General features: G+C 37.6%; 1 protein-coding gene and 1 non-coding gene across 3 annotated transcripts; one reads left to right on the forward strand and one right to left on the reverse strand.

Annotated features, from left to right (window-relative positions):
* The first annotated feature begins 3,887 nt into the window (after positions 1-3,887).
* Positions 3,888-3,990, forward strand: LOC112181071. Its single transcript, XR_002928679.1, has one exon. It is a non-coding gene; the product is annotated as a U6 spliceosomal RNA (small nuclear RNA).
* Positions 3,991-7,261: 3,271 nt separating this feature from the next.
* LOC112180762 (proline-, glutamic acid- and leucine-rich protein 1) lies at positions 7,262-17,374 on the reverse strand. Of its 2 annotated transcripts, none has more exons than XM_024319329.2 (13): positions 16,908-17,374; positions 16,610-16,726; positions 16,267-16,331; positions 15,702-15,807; positions 14,620-14,691; positions 13,009-13,068; positions 12,775-12,904; positions 12,499-12,692; positions 12,148-12,332; positions 10,489-10,616; positions 9,404-9,684; positions 8,398-8,641; positions 7,262-7,968 (listed from the first exon to the last, which is right to left on the reverse strand). In XM_024319329.2, the coding sequence occupies exons 1-13, from the start codon at positions 17,175-17,177 to the stop codon at positions 7,331-7,333; spliced, it is 2,490 nt and encodes an 829-aa protein (XP_024175097.1). In that variant the 5' UTR covers positions 17,178-17,374; the 3' UTR covers positions 7,262-7,330. The 2 variants fall into 2 exon arrangements, with proteins under 2 accessions (XP_024175097.1, XP_024175098.1); XM_024319330.2 differs by having other exon boundaries at positions 16,610-16,722; positions 16,908-17,047.
* Positions 17,375-17,393: the final 19 nt, after the last annotated feature.

The following is a 17,393-nucleotide window of genomic DNA, read 5'->3' on the forward strand; positions in this document are numbered from 1 at the left end:
TAGTTAGTTATCTCCAAATTGCCATATCTCCAACTCCTCTAGCTATGAGTACCAGTCACACTGTGTACTTTCTATAGTTAAACTTTGTATAGATGAACTGAAGATTTGAAAACACTTGAATATGCATTCACTGGTGTTGGGGGTATATAACTATATAAGGTGCAACGGCTGCAGGGCTGGGCTGGGCTGGGAAGGAAACCTTCAAAGGCTAATTGTTTATCGCTGAATTAGAAGTTGCCTAGCTAGTTGAGCTTCAGTGTAGTAAATAAAGTTGCGGGTTCTTAATTCATAGGGAACATCTACTTGTGTCTCATATGTTTAATATATCCTGTTAATGGAAATTTTGTAGACTGGATTCATCTGTTAATATTTATCAATCACTTTTTTAAAACTGGCAGTCATTCACTTTTTTAAAACACAGTAAGATTTAGTTGAAGTTAAATAGTATAAAAAGGGCAAATACTTGAAAGTTTCATAGACAGTTAATACATATATAATGACCAAAAAAGAAAAGATTTACAATAGATATCACTGACGATAGATCGATGAACAAACTATAATAATGCTGGCTGTTTTGAGTTGAAAATTGGCGTCACTAATTCTTTCTGGACTAATGCTGTTGGAGATTTCACATGATAACATCAGTTTTTGCTTCTTTGTTAGGAAAATAACAGATCCAACCAAAGGTTTTGATGATCAGTCATTTGAATTGAACGAAGTCGTTCATACCCTTTGTACCAGGATTTGCATACACAGCTACAGCGTATAATGGAGTCGAGTGGAAGCCTTGGGAATATCTGAGAAGATAATATGTTGAGCAAGTCATCATGATCAATGCTGTTCCTATTGTTGCTGTTGAGGCCCTCAAAGTTGCGGTAGGCATGGATAAAGTAAGTACTACGTATGAGAGAGGACCAAGACTTGCATACGCTCCTGCAGCGCAATAGATGCTTCATGGATAGCCTCGGCAGTATCTGAAAGTATATGATCTCGGATGGGAGCTCTGGAGTATCAACTTCCATGTATCTCTTCTTTTTGGTCTGAATCTGAAGGTCCATCTGTTATATTAATGAATGGCTAAACTAAAATTAAGGCAAATATATTGAGTCTGGCCAGTATAAATAACAAGACAAAAAGGTTCCTCATTCTACATGGTTTCCTAGTTATTTCTCAAGTAGTATTGAATTTATATCTTGAAATTTGACTGTGGCGGAGGTTTAAATTAGAGTTAATGACCAATAACTACAGTGTGACACTATTATTTACCAATAGTAGACTCCAAAACATGGAGCCCGTGCTATCAATAACCATTAGCCCATCATAAAGAAAGAACACTCAAATATTAAGAAATTTACGAAACATGTCACTGACTAATATAAACCATTTCTCCCAAAATCTAAGCAACCCCAAAATCTAAACCGTCTGAAAATCAAAACATCTAGGGCTCCGGCGAAGCAAGGGCGCGACCCAGCGGCGAAGCAAGGGTGCAACCCGGCAAAGCAAGGACGCAACCCATCAGCGAAGCAAGCGCTACCTAGAGGCGAAGCAAGTGCGCGACCCGGCGGCAAACCAAGCGCAAGACCCTGGCAGTGAACCAAGCAAACGACCACGGCCGCGAACCAAGTGTGCGACCCCGGCGGCGAACCAAGCGAACGACCCCGGCGGCGAACCAAGCGACCGACCCCGGCGGAGAACCAAGCGACCGACCCCGGCGGAGAACCAAGCGTGCAACCCAGACGGTGAACCAAGCGCGAAACCCAGGCAGCGAACCAAGCACGAGACCCCGACGGAGAAGCAAGGCCATGACCCAGATGGCGAAGCAAGGGCGCGATCCCAGCGGAGAACCAAGCAAGCAACTCCGGCGGCAAAGCAAGGGCTCAACACTGGCAGGTCAGTAACTATAGTCTTGAAGGTCAGTAACTATAGTCTTGAAGGTCAGTAGCTATAGTCTGATTATGCATTCAACACTATCGAAATTCGATTATGCTTAGTAGCTTTAGCTGAGAAATTTTGGTTGAGAAATTCTGAGGCTTTGGCAATTTGGTGGAGCTGTACTGATCTTAATTTGTTTGTTATTTCGCAAGACTCAACAACATTTCATTTGCTGGTCAGTAGCTATAGTCTGATTATCAGTTTTGTATTGCAGGTCAGTAGCTTTAGTTTTGTGTTTATGGTACTTTCTTATTGGATCTTAATTTGTTTGTTATTTCTACAGGACTCAACAACATTTCGTTTGCAGGTCAGTAGGTATAGTCTGATTATCAATTTTGTATTGAGGGTCAGTAGCTTTAGTTTTGTGTTTATGGTACTTTCTTATTGGATTGGTGGTATTGTATAATGTTAGTTTGACAAAAAAATTGTTGCTTTTTTTGGTTCTGTGTTCTTGCAAGTTCATGGATTAGTTGCAAAATTTGCTGCTTGTATCATCTACTTCTTTTTGTTTTTTCTTTTCCAATTTTTGACTCAAAAAGAAATGGAAGAAACTATAAGGATTAGGCTCCATGTTTAGTGATAGTTCTTATGTATTTGAATGCTATGATTATTGAAGAGAAAGGATTAGAGTTGTTTCAACATATTTGAAGAGAAAGGATTAGAGTTGTAATCACCAAAGCATTTTTGGGCACACTTTATCATCCCTTATGCTCTGTGTTGTCGGTTGACTTGCAAGATAGAGCTAATGAAAGCAATGCTGAAGTGAACAAACACGAGAAGGCCAGGCTAGTATACTACTGGGGGCCAGTATACTACTGGGGATCAGTACACTACTGAGGGTCAGTATACTGTTGGTGCTAGTATACTACTGGGTGTGATATACTACTGGGGATCAGTACACTACTGCTTGTATGTGGAAGCAGCAAAGCCAGAGATAAATGATAGTGTTCAAGTTTCATATTGTAATATGTACAAATAGTTTTTGGAATTATTAAATAAATGAGTTGTTTATAAGAAAAACAAAGATGAAATGTAGAGATATTCTTTCTTCATAATGCTACTGACATTCAGCAGTGTTAATTCACATTATCCAAACAACAAGGGTAGTTTCATAATTTATTTGCCAGTTGAAATAATTTAAAAAGGGAAGGAATCTAACCGCAATGGATAATACCTTGCACATGGGCCTTGCACACTAGCACATGGCAATTATAAAAAAAAATGTTGTTGATGGTAATTTATGGGCTTAAAGTGTAGGTAGTGGTAATTTGCTATTTAAATTACAAGACATATATAAGGGTTTCGTTTCCTCCTACAAGATTTCCTAATTATTTCTCCATTAGACTTGGATGTTTCTTGAAACAAATTCATTTTCAGATATTATTTACATCGCCATGATCGGGCTTGCAAGGGTGTGGGGGAGACTGAAGAATCAAAAGCCAGTTAGAGAAATGGCCGCGCGGAACTCTTGCCATGATGAAATTTGATCTTAAAAAAAAAAATATCGAAAGAAGAAGATGTGCTCTTGATTTCTGTACTGTTGTTCTTGAAGATAAGTCTTACCCTGGAGATTATATCGGAGTTTGGTTCCTATTACAAAAACCCTTGATGTTTGTTCTAGACTTCCAATTTGTTAAACATACATGTTATGATGTACATATCCTCTCTCACAATTTAATTTTTATAATTCCACTTTTGATATACAAAACTGGGGGCATTTTAAAGATTGATACATATCTTCAAATCATAGAAAGTTTTATTCATAAACATTAACATAGATGATCCCTATAAGCAGCCAAACTTTGTTAGTTTTAAACCTTTATTCGCATAGAATTGCATTTGAGAGAGGACACGTGAGGCACGTGTGCTTTTAAAAATATTTGTGATACTAGTCCCACATCGGAGAAGCAATTCGAAGGGAGCTGTTCATATAGGTTAATCTGGCAAGGAAGCTCGTCCCTTCGGGGACATCCGATAAAATTGGAACGATACAGAGAAGATTAGCATGGCCCCTGCGCAAGGATGACACGCATAAATCGAGAAATGGTCCAAATTTTTTTGGGTTTTTTTTCATCTTTCGATTCCAGGTAGCCTACCTTTGCTTTCTGGGTCTTCGTTTTTTCTTCGATTCTGTATGCTTTTTGTGACTTTGAATCATCAGTGACCCGGTCCTTCACTACTTATGAATTCATATCACAAACTGAAATCGATGCTCACCAGCTGTTTGATGAAATGCCTCTGAGACATTGCTACTCCTTTTTCTTATTATTTGAACTCCCAAGATTTGAAAGAACAAGATGTAGATAACCCATTCGTTGTATGCATCCTATTGAGAAACGTAAAATCAATCATGTTCATATGATGGTTTTGATGTAGTGCAAATTTTTTACTCTATTCTTGTTAGTTGGGTACCATATAATACCTTTGTCAAATTTTGATCGAGTCTCTTTGTGTTGCTTCTTTTGGAGAAATCTGACGTGGTGCATGAGAACTGAGCATGGAGTCAATCATGAGCTTATTACCACTACCAATGTCATGCTGCGCTGTGCTTCATGTTGTCACTGCCACAGATGAAAAGCCCCCTTCTAGCTCGCTCCATATGATTCGAGGTGAATTGCGAGTTTAAGCATGCAATTTCAATTCAGTTGTATGGGTGTAAATTCAAAGCATTCCCCAAGTAGCAGTTGGAGAAGGAATGCTGTAGCTCTTAGACAAGTATATGCATGAATGATAACTGTGTTGGTGATCTTAGTCGACAGGTCTCCAAAAAATGATTTCAGGACTATATTATTGGATACAGATTACAAAGAATGACAGAAAATTAACCCTTATCAAGCCAAGCTATGCTAAACTATGGTATTCAAAAAATAAAGAATGTAATGACTAATGACTATTGACTATTGAAGATAATAATGGTTTAAATTGAAAAGTTTGCTTATGAACTCTGGACATTAAACATCATGATTAGCTTGATTGTTAAGGTTCTTGGCATATACTTGAGCCCAAACTTGACTAAAATCCGAGCGACATTGTTCCCACTCTTCTTGCTTTTGCTTCAGTCGGACTAATATAACAGGAAGAGCCAATTCAGCATTTTCCCTCAACAGGTCCACCACTTCAAGCCCTTGTTTACCATACAGTCTCTCAATGCACCTCAGATTGAGAACCGTCAAGTGATCTTCAAGACAAATTGATGCACTAATACTATTGTTTTCAATCTTCTGTATTAGCTGTTCCACACTCCCTATTGTTGAATTCACAGAACTTAACAACATATCAAGTTCGAACATGTCATTTTCACACTGAAATAGGCTCTGCTCACATTGGCTTTTGTGTATTCCTCTTGAACAGGAAGCAGCTGAAGGAGTGATGCAGACTCGATCATTCAGTACTTGAGAATCAAGCAATGTTCTTCGGGTAGCAGCAGGAATCGGGTAATCCTCTGGCAAAACATGGTAACTTGGAGTGCAAGTCTCACAGTTAGAGAGGTCAATAGAACAGGAAGGTTCACTTGGAAGAAAGTGAGTGAATTCATCAATCAAGTCTGGGTGATCTCGGAAAAGTGCTGCAACCTTTGGGAAAATTCTGGACTTGTTTTCACCTTTTAAGATTTCAATAAAAGATAGATAAACATGATATTCATCTTGAAATCGTGCTTTTACCCTTTTCACAAAAGTGAGAGCTTCTTCGGATACGAAATCAGGAGTGGTTGGTGTGATGGTGATTTCATATCCCTTTGGCAAGAAGGTATTGAAACCCATTAGTAAATCTGGATGCCCTTCAAATAAAATTTTCACCATATCTATCACACTTTCAAGATCAAGTCTTTGGGTACTATAGTCTTTCAGGAGTTGAGTGAAGTCGTGGTAGATTTTCTCTTCGTCTTCAAGTACGTCCCTTACTGCCTTTAGATATGTGAAGTAGTCACCTCTGGTAAGTTTTCGGATACCTCCTTCTGTTGTCTTATTGATCATCTTGGAAGTCCCTGAAAGCTCTTCTTCTTCTCGAAACGAAATCAGTCCCGGAACCATGTCTGATCATCAAAACCCTAACAAAATCAAAATCAAACATATATATAGCTGCCGTTCTAAGACAAGCTCAGAGAGAACAAAAGAAAAAGAAAATACGATAGTTCCAAGAATTAAGGTACGTATGGAGAGAATTTTATATGTGATTCATTGTTAAAAAAAGTGGAAAAAGAATCCTAAAACTAAGAGTATGAACAAGAAGAGTAGTGTCTTACTCCCAGCAACCTTTCTTTTCTTTTCTTTTCAGCTTTTTCCACTAAGTCACAACCCTAACGGCCTACCATTATTATAGCCATCTTTTAATCTATAGCTAATTAGTCTCCTAAATAGGAAACAAATAACAGTATTTAATCTAAAATTCATATCCTAATGATCTTACTTTGTTAGGATTGGATCTTGGGAATGAATTCTAACTATACATAGGTCTCAAATAGTTTGGCTTACTCAAGTTTTTTTTTTTTTTTTTTTAATATTTTTGTCAGTGCAATAAACCGCAATTAAGTTAACACAATCACAGCATCCCGAAGGGACTAAAATTACTATAAGAAAACGGCAACTAACTAAACAATCGCTTGAAAGAAGAAAAACTGATATGTCACTGAGTCCATCAGCGTAGACAAGATTGATTGGCAGCTACCCAAGTCCGATTGACCAAATTCAGCTCTTGATATCGATATATGCTTAAAAGTATCGAACGAATGACTAAGCTTAACCAGGCTATCGAGCTTCCCCTTCAATCTCAATCGACTTGGGAGGTAGACTCCCATCCAGGACTAAATCATCACCCCAAAGGATGACCAAAGTGAACCCATCCAGCTGCACCCTATATCTGTGCGTTCCGTTCTTAGTACTCCATGAATCGATTACTTCTGTAAATTTGAATCAGCTTTGAAGTTTGAATCAACAAGGAGTGCTTTCCTTATAGCAAGATGCACATAAGAAAAGATGCAACATAGAATTGTTTATTAAAGATTATCAAGAACATTAGAACTGCTTATTTAAGGGACATGTTTTTAGGGACTGTAATTCCAGTCTTTAAATTATATATATGTGATTAATATTCACTTGTCCGGCAGAGTTCTATAATATTGCCCCTTCAAAGACAGTCTAGTTGGCATTAGTCAACAAAAAAAACTGCAGAGAATAGTCGTAGAGCAAAGCAATTAATGCAGTCCTGTTCTTTAATTTCTTAGCACTCTTTTTGTACATTTTGGTAAATCAACGAACTTTAACTGGTGTACGTATTCCAAGTGTGTGAGAAGATAATTTTTTTTTCTTTAAATAGGTAAAAGATGGTAAAGTAGGATAGGAAATATGACTAAAAATTTCAACAAAATAGACCGAACATAACTGTAATTTTGGTATCAGCATCATTCAGAATCAGAATCTGGACCGACGTCCACAATATCAGGAATTGAGTCTGTATCCGAATCATTAGTTATCCCATATGCAAATCCCTTGCTGTTCTCAGGATCTGCGACCATATTGGTAACTCCTTGATATTGCTCCATTTCCATGTCTTCAGGAAGAGGTTCGACCATACTGTCATCTCCATTTCCTCTAATCTTCACATAGTCAATGGTCGCTGCTACAATCTCCTTTTCCCTTCTGGCTTCATTTTCTTTGCTAAGTGAAGCATCTGCTGAAATAATTTGATTGCCATGAACTGCTGCAATTTTGGATGGTTCTCCAATCTGCATGGTCTTGCCTAGGTCATTCCCGGGTGCTACCATTTCTTTACTGGTTTCAATCCAGCTTGAGTACAGTTCATCGTGATATAAATTAGGAGCATCATGCACCGTTCCCTGCATGTCAGTTGAATGTGAGGTTCTGTGCTTTAGACTACCAGAGTAGATATTTCCTGGGTATTTGTGGTGAACTCTTTCATCAATGCTAGTCGTATTGGAGAAATCTGCCAGTGGGAGGGCCCTGGGATGTATAAGCACCTCTAAGACTAAGAGAGCATGAGCACAAAATTCAGCAAGTTTGGTACCACTTTCAAGCTTGCCTGCAAAACCACATTCATTTGTTACATCAATTAAAAAAATATAAGTGCAAGCATAAAAAATAAAGTTGTGATTCATTAAGAAATAGCTACTAACTTATACCGACACAAAAAACATTTTGAATATATATTAATGCCTATTTGGCTATTTCCTTTATTCAGAGTTCTATTGCTTCTTCCATGCTGTTTAGATTGTCAATAGGCATGGAAGAGCAATCTACCAAGTAGATTATAAATAATGGTGAAGAGTTAAGAGTGCACCACTATCGATCCAAGTTCTCTCCCAAGGTAATACCCTCTTTTTGCTTCCCCCTTTTTATTTATTTTTTTTTACTTCCCTCCTTTTGCCATACATGCTTATTTGTTTGTTAAAGATAAATCCACGAGATAATCAAAAGAAAGAATGAGAGTACATATTCTTAAAGGAATTACCTCTACGGAAAAGATCAACACCCTGAGCTAAGTAAGGGGGACGGACACGAGATGAAGACAAGAAAGACGCCAAAAGTGCACGCAGAGCTGCAAGCTGTATATCACCCCAAACATCAGTAGGTTCATTTGGCTGATAAATGCTTGTGTTCTCACTAGCAAGTCCCCCTTTCAAGGAATTTGTAGCTATGTTTATTAGAAGAAGATCAACATCTGATCGCCATCCTTCAGATTTAAATACACCATCCTGTTGAAAGAAATAAATATATTGTCACTCATAATGTAATCCTTATGAATCCAAAAAGAATGACCCCAAAGCCAAATTGATCCTTAAGATACATGATCTTTGAAGGACTAAGCCCTTGTTATATTTGGATTCTGGACAGCAAATAAGGCAAATATCTGGCCACTTATAACAAACCTTTTAGCCAAAGGAAATAAAGATTACAGAGTTGCATACAGTCAGATTCGAGGACCACATGATAAGAAATTGAGATTTTTTTAAAGAAGTTTCCACCCAAAACTAATGGCATCAACACTGTCACGGCATTTTGGATTTAAATCAATTCAAAGTTTCGATATGGTAATCAACAAGGCTGAACAGAAGGAGGTACGTGTGTCAGATGATTTCCAGAGAATCTGATTAATTCATTGGTACAGAAGAATGTAATATCTCAAAATCAAGCTGAAGACAACCTTTTCCTCAGGGTTTCAAGCTAAACATTTATGGCATATAGAATAATAATCAAGTTACCTAGAAATGTGCATGGATTCATTAATGTTTTGTGGGAAAAATTTTGAAAAAGGAATTGTAATCCTCAGCCTGTACAAATTAAATAAAATATTGTATTCAATATTTGGTTGTTGTCATGGTATATCAGGCCTTCCATAGAATTTCCTTCTATTAAATACCACAAGGGACTTTCAGAAAAAAAAAAAAAAACCACAAACGCCATACACACAGATGCACTGACCCAACATTCTCTATAAAGATGTGAAGAACACATACCACAGTCAGAAGAGCTTCTAATGCCTCAAGTGCGGCTATTTGCACAGAAATTGAACATCTTGTATTGTTCTTGGGGGTTCCCAACTCCAAACTACTTGGGTTATGCACCTCGAGAGATGTGATCGAAGTTCCATGCTTCCTCTTTCTATTGCTAGGTTGTGGTGTTTGGAGCAATGCTTCGGTTGAGGGCTTTGCGCTGGCACTACTATTCTCCGTAACAATGGGATTCAAGTCAACAAAAGCGCTGTTCACGACTTCCTGTGCAAGGCATACTCCCACTCCTGGCAAGGATATAGCTCCCAATTAGTAAAACTAAAAGTGACTTCAAGGATAACAACACTAATGGTAATCCTAGTTGAGTGTAAAAGAGAAAGGAAAATGCCAATTGCCGAAACAATTTGCATCTCAAATATATTAAGAGGACAGATTGCAGTGTGTGCCATATCAGATGTAAATAACACAGTTAAAAGGGCATTTCAACTTAAATGATCAGCAAGCTAATACATCTAGACTTGCACCTGTAGAAACTTACACTGGTTTATAATACAGTTGAAGGGTGGTTTATAGTCTAAGGGGATCTACATCTGTTGTAGATTGACTAAAGGGTGGTTTATAGTTTTGATGTAAATTGACTCATCTCCTCACATAACTAGATGAAACTCCAAAGCTTCTCTCTTATTATCTCACACAGCTACATGTGAACTTGCCTCTCTCTACCGTACAATATCAATTCACATACAACAATCACTCCTTGATTATCCAGTAGTCACCAATTCTCTGGATAGACTATTTTTTACTTTTCAGTTAAAAATTTTAGATTAGCAGGTATGTGTTATGACTTTTGAGATAGCTCCAATTTCAGTAATACGCAGCAATGAATAGATTTTTTATACATGTATGACGCAAGATAGCCAATATCTATAAACGAGGTAATGGCTCACACAAGGCCGTTTGCCTCAACTAACTAATAAGGCTGTACAAATTAGTTGGGCTCTAGATGGATTAGGCTTTCTGGTCTAGTTAAATATCTTACTCTATCCCACTAAAACTTGATAAAGAATAAACTTTCTGAAGTTACTGCATACCGACACCCGTGGATATCAGCAAAATCTTTGTGATTGAGTAGACCTTAACCCTCAATTCTGGCAATACACATCTTTTTAAGTACACTGAAAGCAAATGCACTATATGTGCTTCATGCGGTAAAACTTGACTGCAAAAGAGATGATAAGATGGTTAGAAAATCACCCTTCTAAGAAGTCACGAAAATATCTCTCCTAAGTTCAAAAGCACATACACATAATAAATTATTTACTAGTGGCGACACATATCAAGTAAGCATTCTTCAATATCAAAAGTTCAGGCATTAGAAATGCCATATTACTCAACTGTTTTATTAAACAACACACTCTAGAATGAAATAAACCTTGATGAGGTATGACCATGAATTAGTGTACAACCTCTAGTATTCCTAAGTTCAAAAGTGACTCAGCAGATTGAAATCATTCACTAGTGGAGATTCATATCAAGCAAGCGTCTTTCATTATCAAAGTCAAGAAATAGATATCAAAAATTAACCAAGCCTTAAACAAGACATTATTCTAGGACAAGATAAAATTTGACAAATGAAAATGTGAGATTAATGTACACTTTTGACCTATTTTCTATTAACTTATGAGACAAGAGGTTATCCTTCTTGGTATAATGGCCTGATTCGTTTCAAGAGGAATGCTCGCATCATTTTGCATGGAATGCATTGAAGTGAGTGGGTGCTTCTAGCATAAAGCATGTACACTTGAAATACATTATCACATGCCAGATCAATAAATTGTCTGGATTGCTTGTGTGTAGACAGATAATTATATAGGATTGTTGAAACACAATAAGATACAGCTCAAGACAAAAACAGTTTGTTCTTTCACTGAAGTTCAAAATTTCAGGCAAGACACTTTTCACAATGTCTGGCAAATGCCAGAAAGGGCTCATATATTCATATACATATTCCCTTGTCATAACTCAGAAGTAAAAACCTACAACAGCTGTAAAGACTCATCTTGGAAATAATAGAGTAAAGTTATAATTAGTAAAATATGGGAGAGAAAAAAAGGTGATTGTTTTTTTCATAAGCAGCAAATGTGCATTTAGAAGAAAGAGAAAATACAAAGTAGGGGATAAGTTGTCCACAGAAAAACTAACAAGCCTAACAATGATAAAGGAACGTAGAAAATAAAGAAACGCATAGTAATACAATGAGGGAAAAAAACAGACAAAATACTAGAGCACACTGGCTTTCCAATTCAGCAATAAAGCATACAAAAAACTATCACTAAACTAAAAAAAAAAAAAGGTGGTGATTAGCACTCCCAATTTGTATATCTGCATTGCTTTTATTGTGATTCTACATATAAATTACTAAAGCATAAAATAAGGGAGTGAAATGTGCAAACTACATAATGGAGTTTGATAATCGCCACCTAAGAAAAAAAAAGCACCTAAATATACCCAGCAAAATTCTTACTGCACGTAGCAACACAAGTTTTAGCTAAACATTCCAATATTATATGAGCATTATATCACTACCATGCCTTCCACCAGTGGCGGATAAGACCAACCCCACCCTCCTCCTCCTCCTCTCCCTCTCCTCAACACACAAAAGGTAAGGATAACCCACATGACGAAGGCCCAAAATGATCGCATAACTATTTGATAAGGATAGACACTCAAATCATAACTCTGTAGGTTACCTGCGGACACCCTTAAAGATTGCAGTAAGGAGGTCCAAACTATACGAGTGCAAATGTGGAAGTTCCGAACAAACGAACTCTTGCTGCATGGCAGTCATAAACAGCCGCAAGGAGCGTGACAAGGAGCCATCCACATCCAATACTCTCTCAATAAGGGCTAATAAGGAGTGAATAGGGGCGGTCACCTACTAGTGAAAACACATTAGATTAGGTCCTTGTGGAATATCAAATTGATTTTACATAATTTATGAAAGACAGAAGAAGAATTGCAACAGAAATTAAAAACAATTAGAAGTACACTCAGCTTATTCGTAAAAGGTATAAGAAGCTAGCTACAAAAATTAACAAAACCTGAACAGGGTATGAACTGGTTAGCATTGTAGAGCAGCATATCATCAGTGTAGAGACACTGGAGACCAGTGAACTATGAGACCTCTTTCTTGCATCTTCTGAGGCTTCTCCTGTTAATGTATGGTCCCCCAAGGGGGGAGGGGGGTCTTTCCCAGGAGGAACCAAAAGTCTAATACCTTCATGACGTTTAGTTTCTGCAATCCAAGCAAATACGCAATTTGGTAATTTACCTCGAGACAGCAAAAGCACAAAAAGTTATATCATAACGCAATCTACCTTCCTCAAAACCCTGGAAAACATCATTCAGATGACGATTAATTGACAATAAAATCTTCTGAATCATTAATGACCAGCTTTCCTCATCTCCTTTTGATTTTGGTATTAATGCCAGGCAATGAGCAAGTTTCTGAGATATTGAATACCACACAGAAGTTACTGGGGATATCATAATTTGGTTGCTGATTCATTATTACTATGCTAGAGAGATACATCAAGCAAACAGGAGTTTACCTTCAGCATATTGAAACTACATTTTCCAGACAAAATTTTTGAAGCAATAGCATCTTCAACCTGCATAAAACATATGAAGGAACCATTTAGTGTTGATCTCACAACCGTGGGGTTCTCAAGAGGATCTGATGTGCAACATTATTTCAAGTACTATAAAATTTTCTAGCTTTCTTCATGTAAACACTACATCTGATATGCGTCCTTGTTGAAAAATCTCTGCAGGAAGGCTGGAGTGTTGTGGGAGAATTCAGTAGGAAGGGTCGATTTGCTAAACCATAAACTTCCGCTTTTGGCAACAAAAAAAGGCTGAGGTCCTTTGGGGTTGTGGGGTGTTAGCTGTGCTCTGGGTCGTTTGATGGAAAGAAATAAAAGAATCTTTGAAGTTTATAGAAAAAGAGGTGGGATTACTTTGGGAGAGAGTTAGGTTTTGGGCTTCTATTTCTGGAGAATTTAGGAACTATAGCTTATCTTCTATCTTATTAGGTTGGACTGCAGCTGTAGTCTAGGGTCTGTCTAGCCTGTTTGCCTAGCTTTCTTCTATGTGGACTCCTTGTAATTTGCTTTTCTTGATCTTTCAATAAAAGCCGTTTCTTTTCCCAAAAATAAATAAATAAAAAAGAATAATAAATATTGCATTTTATACCCTCTAGCACAATGCAAGAGGACATATGTCAAGCCAACTGTTATTAAGATTCCTGCATTACCTATGATGGGCCACTAAAGCAGTACAATATACTTCCAGCTTCTACTGGACCAAGTCTTACAAAAAGATCATTTGTGCAGATCGACCATGAAGATGCATCAAATGACCACCATGCAAGTATTATAGTATGCACATTCAGAAACTGCACTAAATGGTATTCAGTAGTCCAGAGAGACCAAGATATATAATCATTAAGGTGTTTCCATATGAATGCATATTTGCTGATATAGACAATTGCATTTATGCTTGTGTCCCCAACTGTACAGGAAACAACATTCTTGGGGATTATAATATATACATATATAAACATTTACAGATCTGGTACTTTAATTAGAAATCATCTTTGAAGTTGTGTATTGGGTCATATCTTTAAGGTTCCTATGATGTGAAGCCTTGGAAAGCACTTCTCAACCGATTGCCAATTGGTTTTGCATTGGAGGTCCAACGTCTTCATCATTATTATAATTTGTATTTGAAAATATTGTCAATACAATTTCAGTAGCTAAATACACGTCAAATGGGGACACTTGGAATTGATTATTGGTATATTATACATTCACAATCAGGATTCAGGAATTACATAGCTTTTCTATTCCACTTCAGCAAAATTGACAATTGAGTTATTTAAGAAGGGAAGCTAGAGCTCAAAACAAGTGAAATAATTACATTGCAAACTGTTAAAAAAAAAATTACATTGCAAATCATTTCGAAGTCTAACATAACAAAGATTCACACAAATCATGTATCAAATGTTGCTTCAAAATGTACTTGGGATTGCAATTTTTTATTCTCTAAAAGCGATAACATATAATATTATTATATGTCCACATGAATTGTATTTGGTAATATATATTGGCTATACCAGTAGTGGAAGTCAGAGGTTCTGTAAAGAAGGATAAGGAACTTACACTGTCATAATGACGACTGATGGAAATTGGAAAGAAAGATATGAATATGCATAGCAATCGAACTGCTTCTTCCTGCATGTAACACACCAAGACCGCATGAAACATTTTCTTTAATAGGAATAATTTTCATAAAAAGATAAAAGGGGAAATGAGAACAGAGGAAAACCAGACAACAGAAAAAGGAAATTAAAAAAACCAAGACAACAGCAGCTCTCCAATTAGAAGAAATAGCAAAAAAAAGAGTTCTCCATAATTTACAAAAACTGAAGTCCATAGAGACCCTAAAATATGAAACCTCTGCTTCAGCTTTGCCATCCCACACCAATGGGAGAAAGACAGAGATTTGTCTCTCCAAGGGCTTCGACTTGAACCTCTCAACAATGGTTGTGCATTGCAACCATTTGTATCAACATCATATTTACTCCTCAACATTTTGTGCCACAAAGCATCTGGCTCAAGAGGATATCTCCATAACCACTTTCCTAGTAAGGCCTTAGTTCTTTAGGGTAAGTTTCCCACCCCAAGGCATCCTTTCGCCTTGCTTCTGACAACCTACTCCCATCTAACCTAGAATTTCTGTTATCATCTCCATTCTTCCTTCTTCAGTGTTAACCCTAATGAGCATTTTTTCTCAATTGGTTTTCAGCCCAGTAAAAACACAAAAAGGTTCAATTACTTTTAGAAGATTGACCAAGTTCTGATCTTTTTTGGAGGAAAAAACAAATATTGCATCGTCTGGAAAATGCCAATTGTAAATCTGTAATTTCCACTTTTTCCCTCCCAAGTCTTGAACCTTCAATCAATTCACCTCTAGCTCTATCCACCATTCCACTCAAACTATCTGCAACAAAAGTAATAAAAATGGAGACAACAGGGCCACCCACCACCCCACCCCCCCCCCCCCCCCCCCGGGCTACTAATGATGACAGAGAAGCGTGCTAGATATATAGCTATAAACTAAGTCTAAGAAGGTGCAAATGAAACTCTATTTCAAAATTTCATGCAAACAAAAAAAAAAAATTAAACTCACTAGAAAATAAATATTTGATGTCTAAGGAAAAGTGTGTGTATTAGTAACTTACCCAAACAACCTCCGAGTGATCATCATCTAACAACTTCAAAACTGATGGAATGAGTTTCCCAGCATGGGCAGTTCCATCTTTCTTAACAAGTGGAAATCCACCCAACCTAAAAAAACAAAGGAAAGTAGCGTCATAGGAGTGCCATTACTATCTCTAATATCGTTTGTCAAGATTACACAGTAACTCTATATCTAAGGACAAGATGACCGATGCAATTCCAACTGAAACTTTTAGGTTACTAATGCTTCAGATATAAGATTTCCATCCAATATTTACTCTTTAGAAAAATACAGATTTGAACATCCTTGCTGATTAGTTTTATCTGGCATTAGAAAGATCGAGGGAGTTAAAAAAACAATTTCAAAATCTGATACAGGGATGTACAATGCACACATTGTGAGTATGTAGCTGAGTGTGTTTGTGTGAGTGTTCATGAGAGAGAGAGAGAGAGAGCAGCACTTTATTTTCTTCATTAGGATCTAACTATAAACAAACTAATCATGTTCTTCTTGCATGCCTTGTAAAACAAGTACATATTATCTGTGTGGAAAGCATTCACACGTACCTTGTAAGGAGATCTGACATTGAAGCACAAGAGGCCACCTTCACGAACTGAGAAGTTGTCGGAGACTGTTTAGCCAACAACAACAACAAAAAGGCATAAGGTAATTTTATGCATATGTCAATTTCATTCACCACAAAACAAGTCAAAAACAAGAAGTACGAAAAAAAAAGGCTGAAGCTGCAGAATAGCCTTCAAACTACAATTACAGAAGTACAAAATACAAACTCCAAAATTGATTCGCAACAGAAGATGTGTGCGGCCTGAGAGATATAGTTCACAAACTGAAATGCTTAAGACTATTCTCCCTCGCATTTATTTGAGAAAGATCGTATGCAATGGTTACCTGAAGAGGTGATACAAGCTTCTGGTACCAAACAGAGTATGATGCCAAGAATCGATCAGAGCTGCATTCCTGACAAGTCACTCCTAGCAAACAAATTCCGGCCCAGCATTTATCTGGCTAAACCAGGAGACAATATAAGCAAATTAATTAACATTCAAACAAGAACAAGACTAGTAAGTATCAGAAACTTTCTGTGCCTTGTATACAATAGATTCCGAAACTTTTCGACTAGTAAAAACACCAAAGTGGAGTAATACTGTAACAAAATGGCTACAAAATTCGAGTCCTGTGCACATACCATGTCACTGGAAACGAGAAGCAGCAAGCGGTCGACCCAGGAATCAACGGCGGATCTCCAGTGAGTGGTAAGCTTCTGGTCCGTGGGATCTTGTACGGACTCGGAGAGGAGGTTGTGGGTTTTGATCATGTGGACGAGGTTGGAGAGGTCGAATGAGGTGCGGGAGGGGAGGTTATCGTCGGGGAGGTGGTCTCTGATGAGGGTGTGGAGGAAGCGAGGCTTGAGAGAGGCGTCGTGCATGTCCTTAACATGGTCGAAGGCCGACGACATTGGAGCCAGGAGGGTCTGAAAATGAAGTGGGGGTGAGGGTGAAGAGAATTTGAATGAAAGGAATTAGGGTTGGGTGGTGAAGAAAACGTGAAGAGATGATGGATGATGGGTTTAAGGAAGAAGACGGTTACTTTGTTTCTCCCCCAGTAGCCTCCTCCCTCCCAGGGTTTTAGACCGTTTTGGAATTGGATGTACTAGGGTTTTATGCCACCTAAA

Source organism: Rosa chinensis, chromosome 7 (assembly GCF_002994745.2).
Source record: "Rosa chinensis cultivar Old Blush chromosome 7, RchiOBHm-V2, whole genome shotgun sequence".
NCBI classification, from domain to species: Eukaryota; Viridiplantae; Streptophyta; class Magnoliopsida; order Rosales; family Rosaceae; genus Rosa; species Rosa chinensis.

Bases quoted from the DNA above. Each gene is read 5' to 3' on its own strand.
- LOC112180762 (XM_024319329.2), bottom strand. From the start codon at position 17,177: ATGTCGTCGGCCTTCGACCATGTTAAGGACATGCACGACGCCTCTCTC. The intron at 13,069-14,619 runs GTAAGTTCCTTA...TGTTTTATGCAG, and splicing joins TCAGTCGTCATTATGACAGT to GTTGAAGATGCTATTGCTTC. The intron at 12,905-13,008 runs GTAAACTCCTGT...TCAATATCTCAG, and splicing joins GTAGTTTCAATATGCTGAAG to AAACTTGCTCATTGCCTGGC.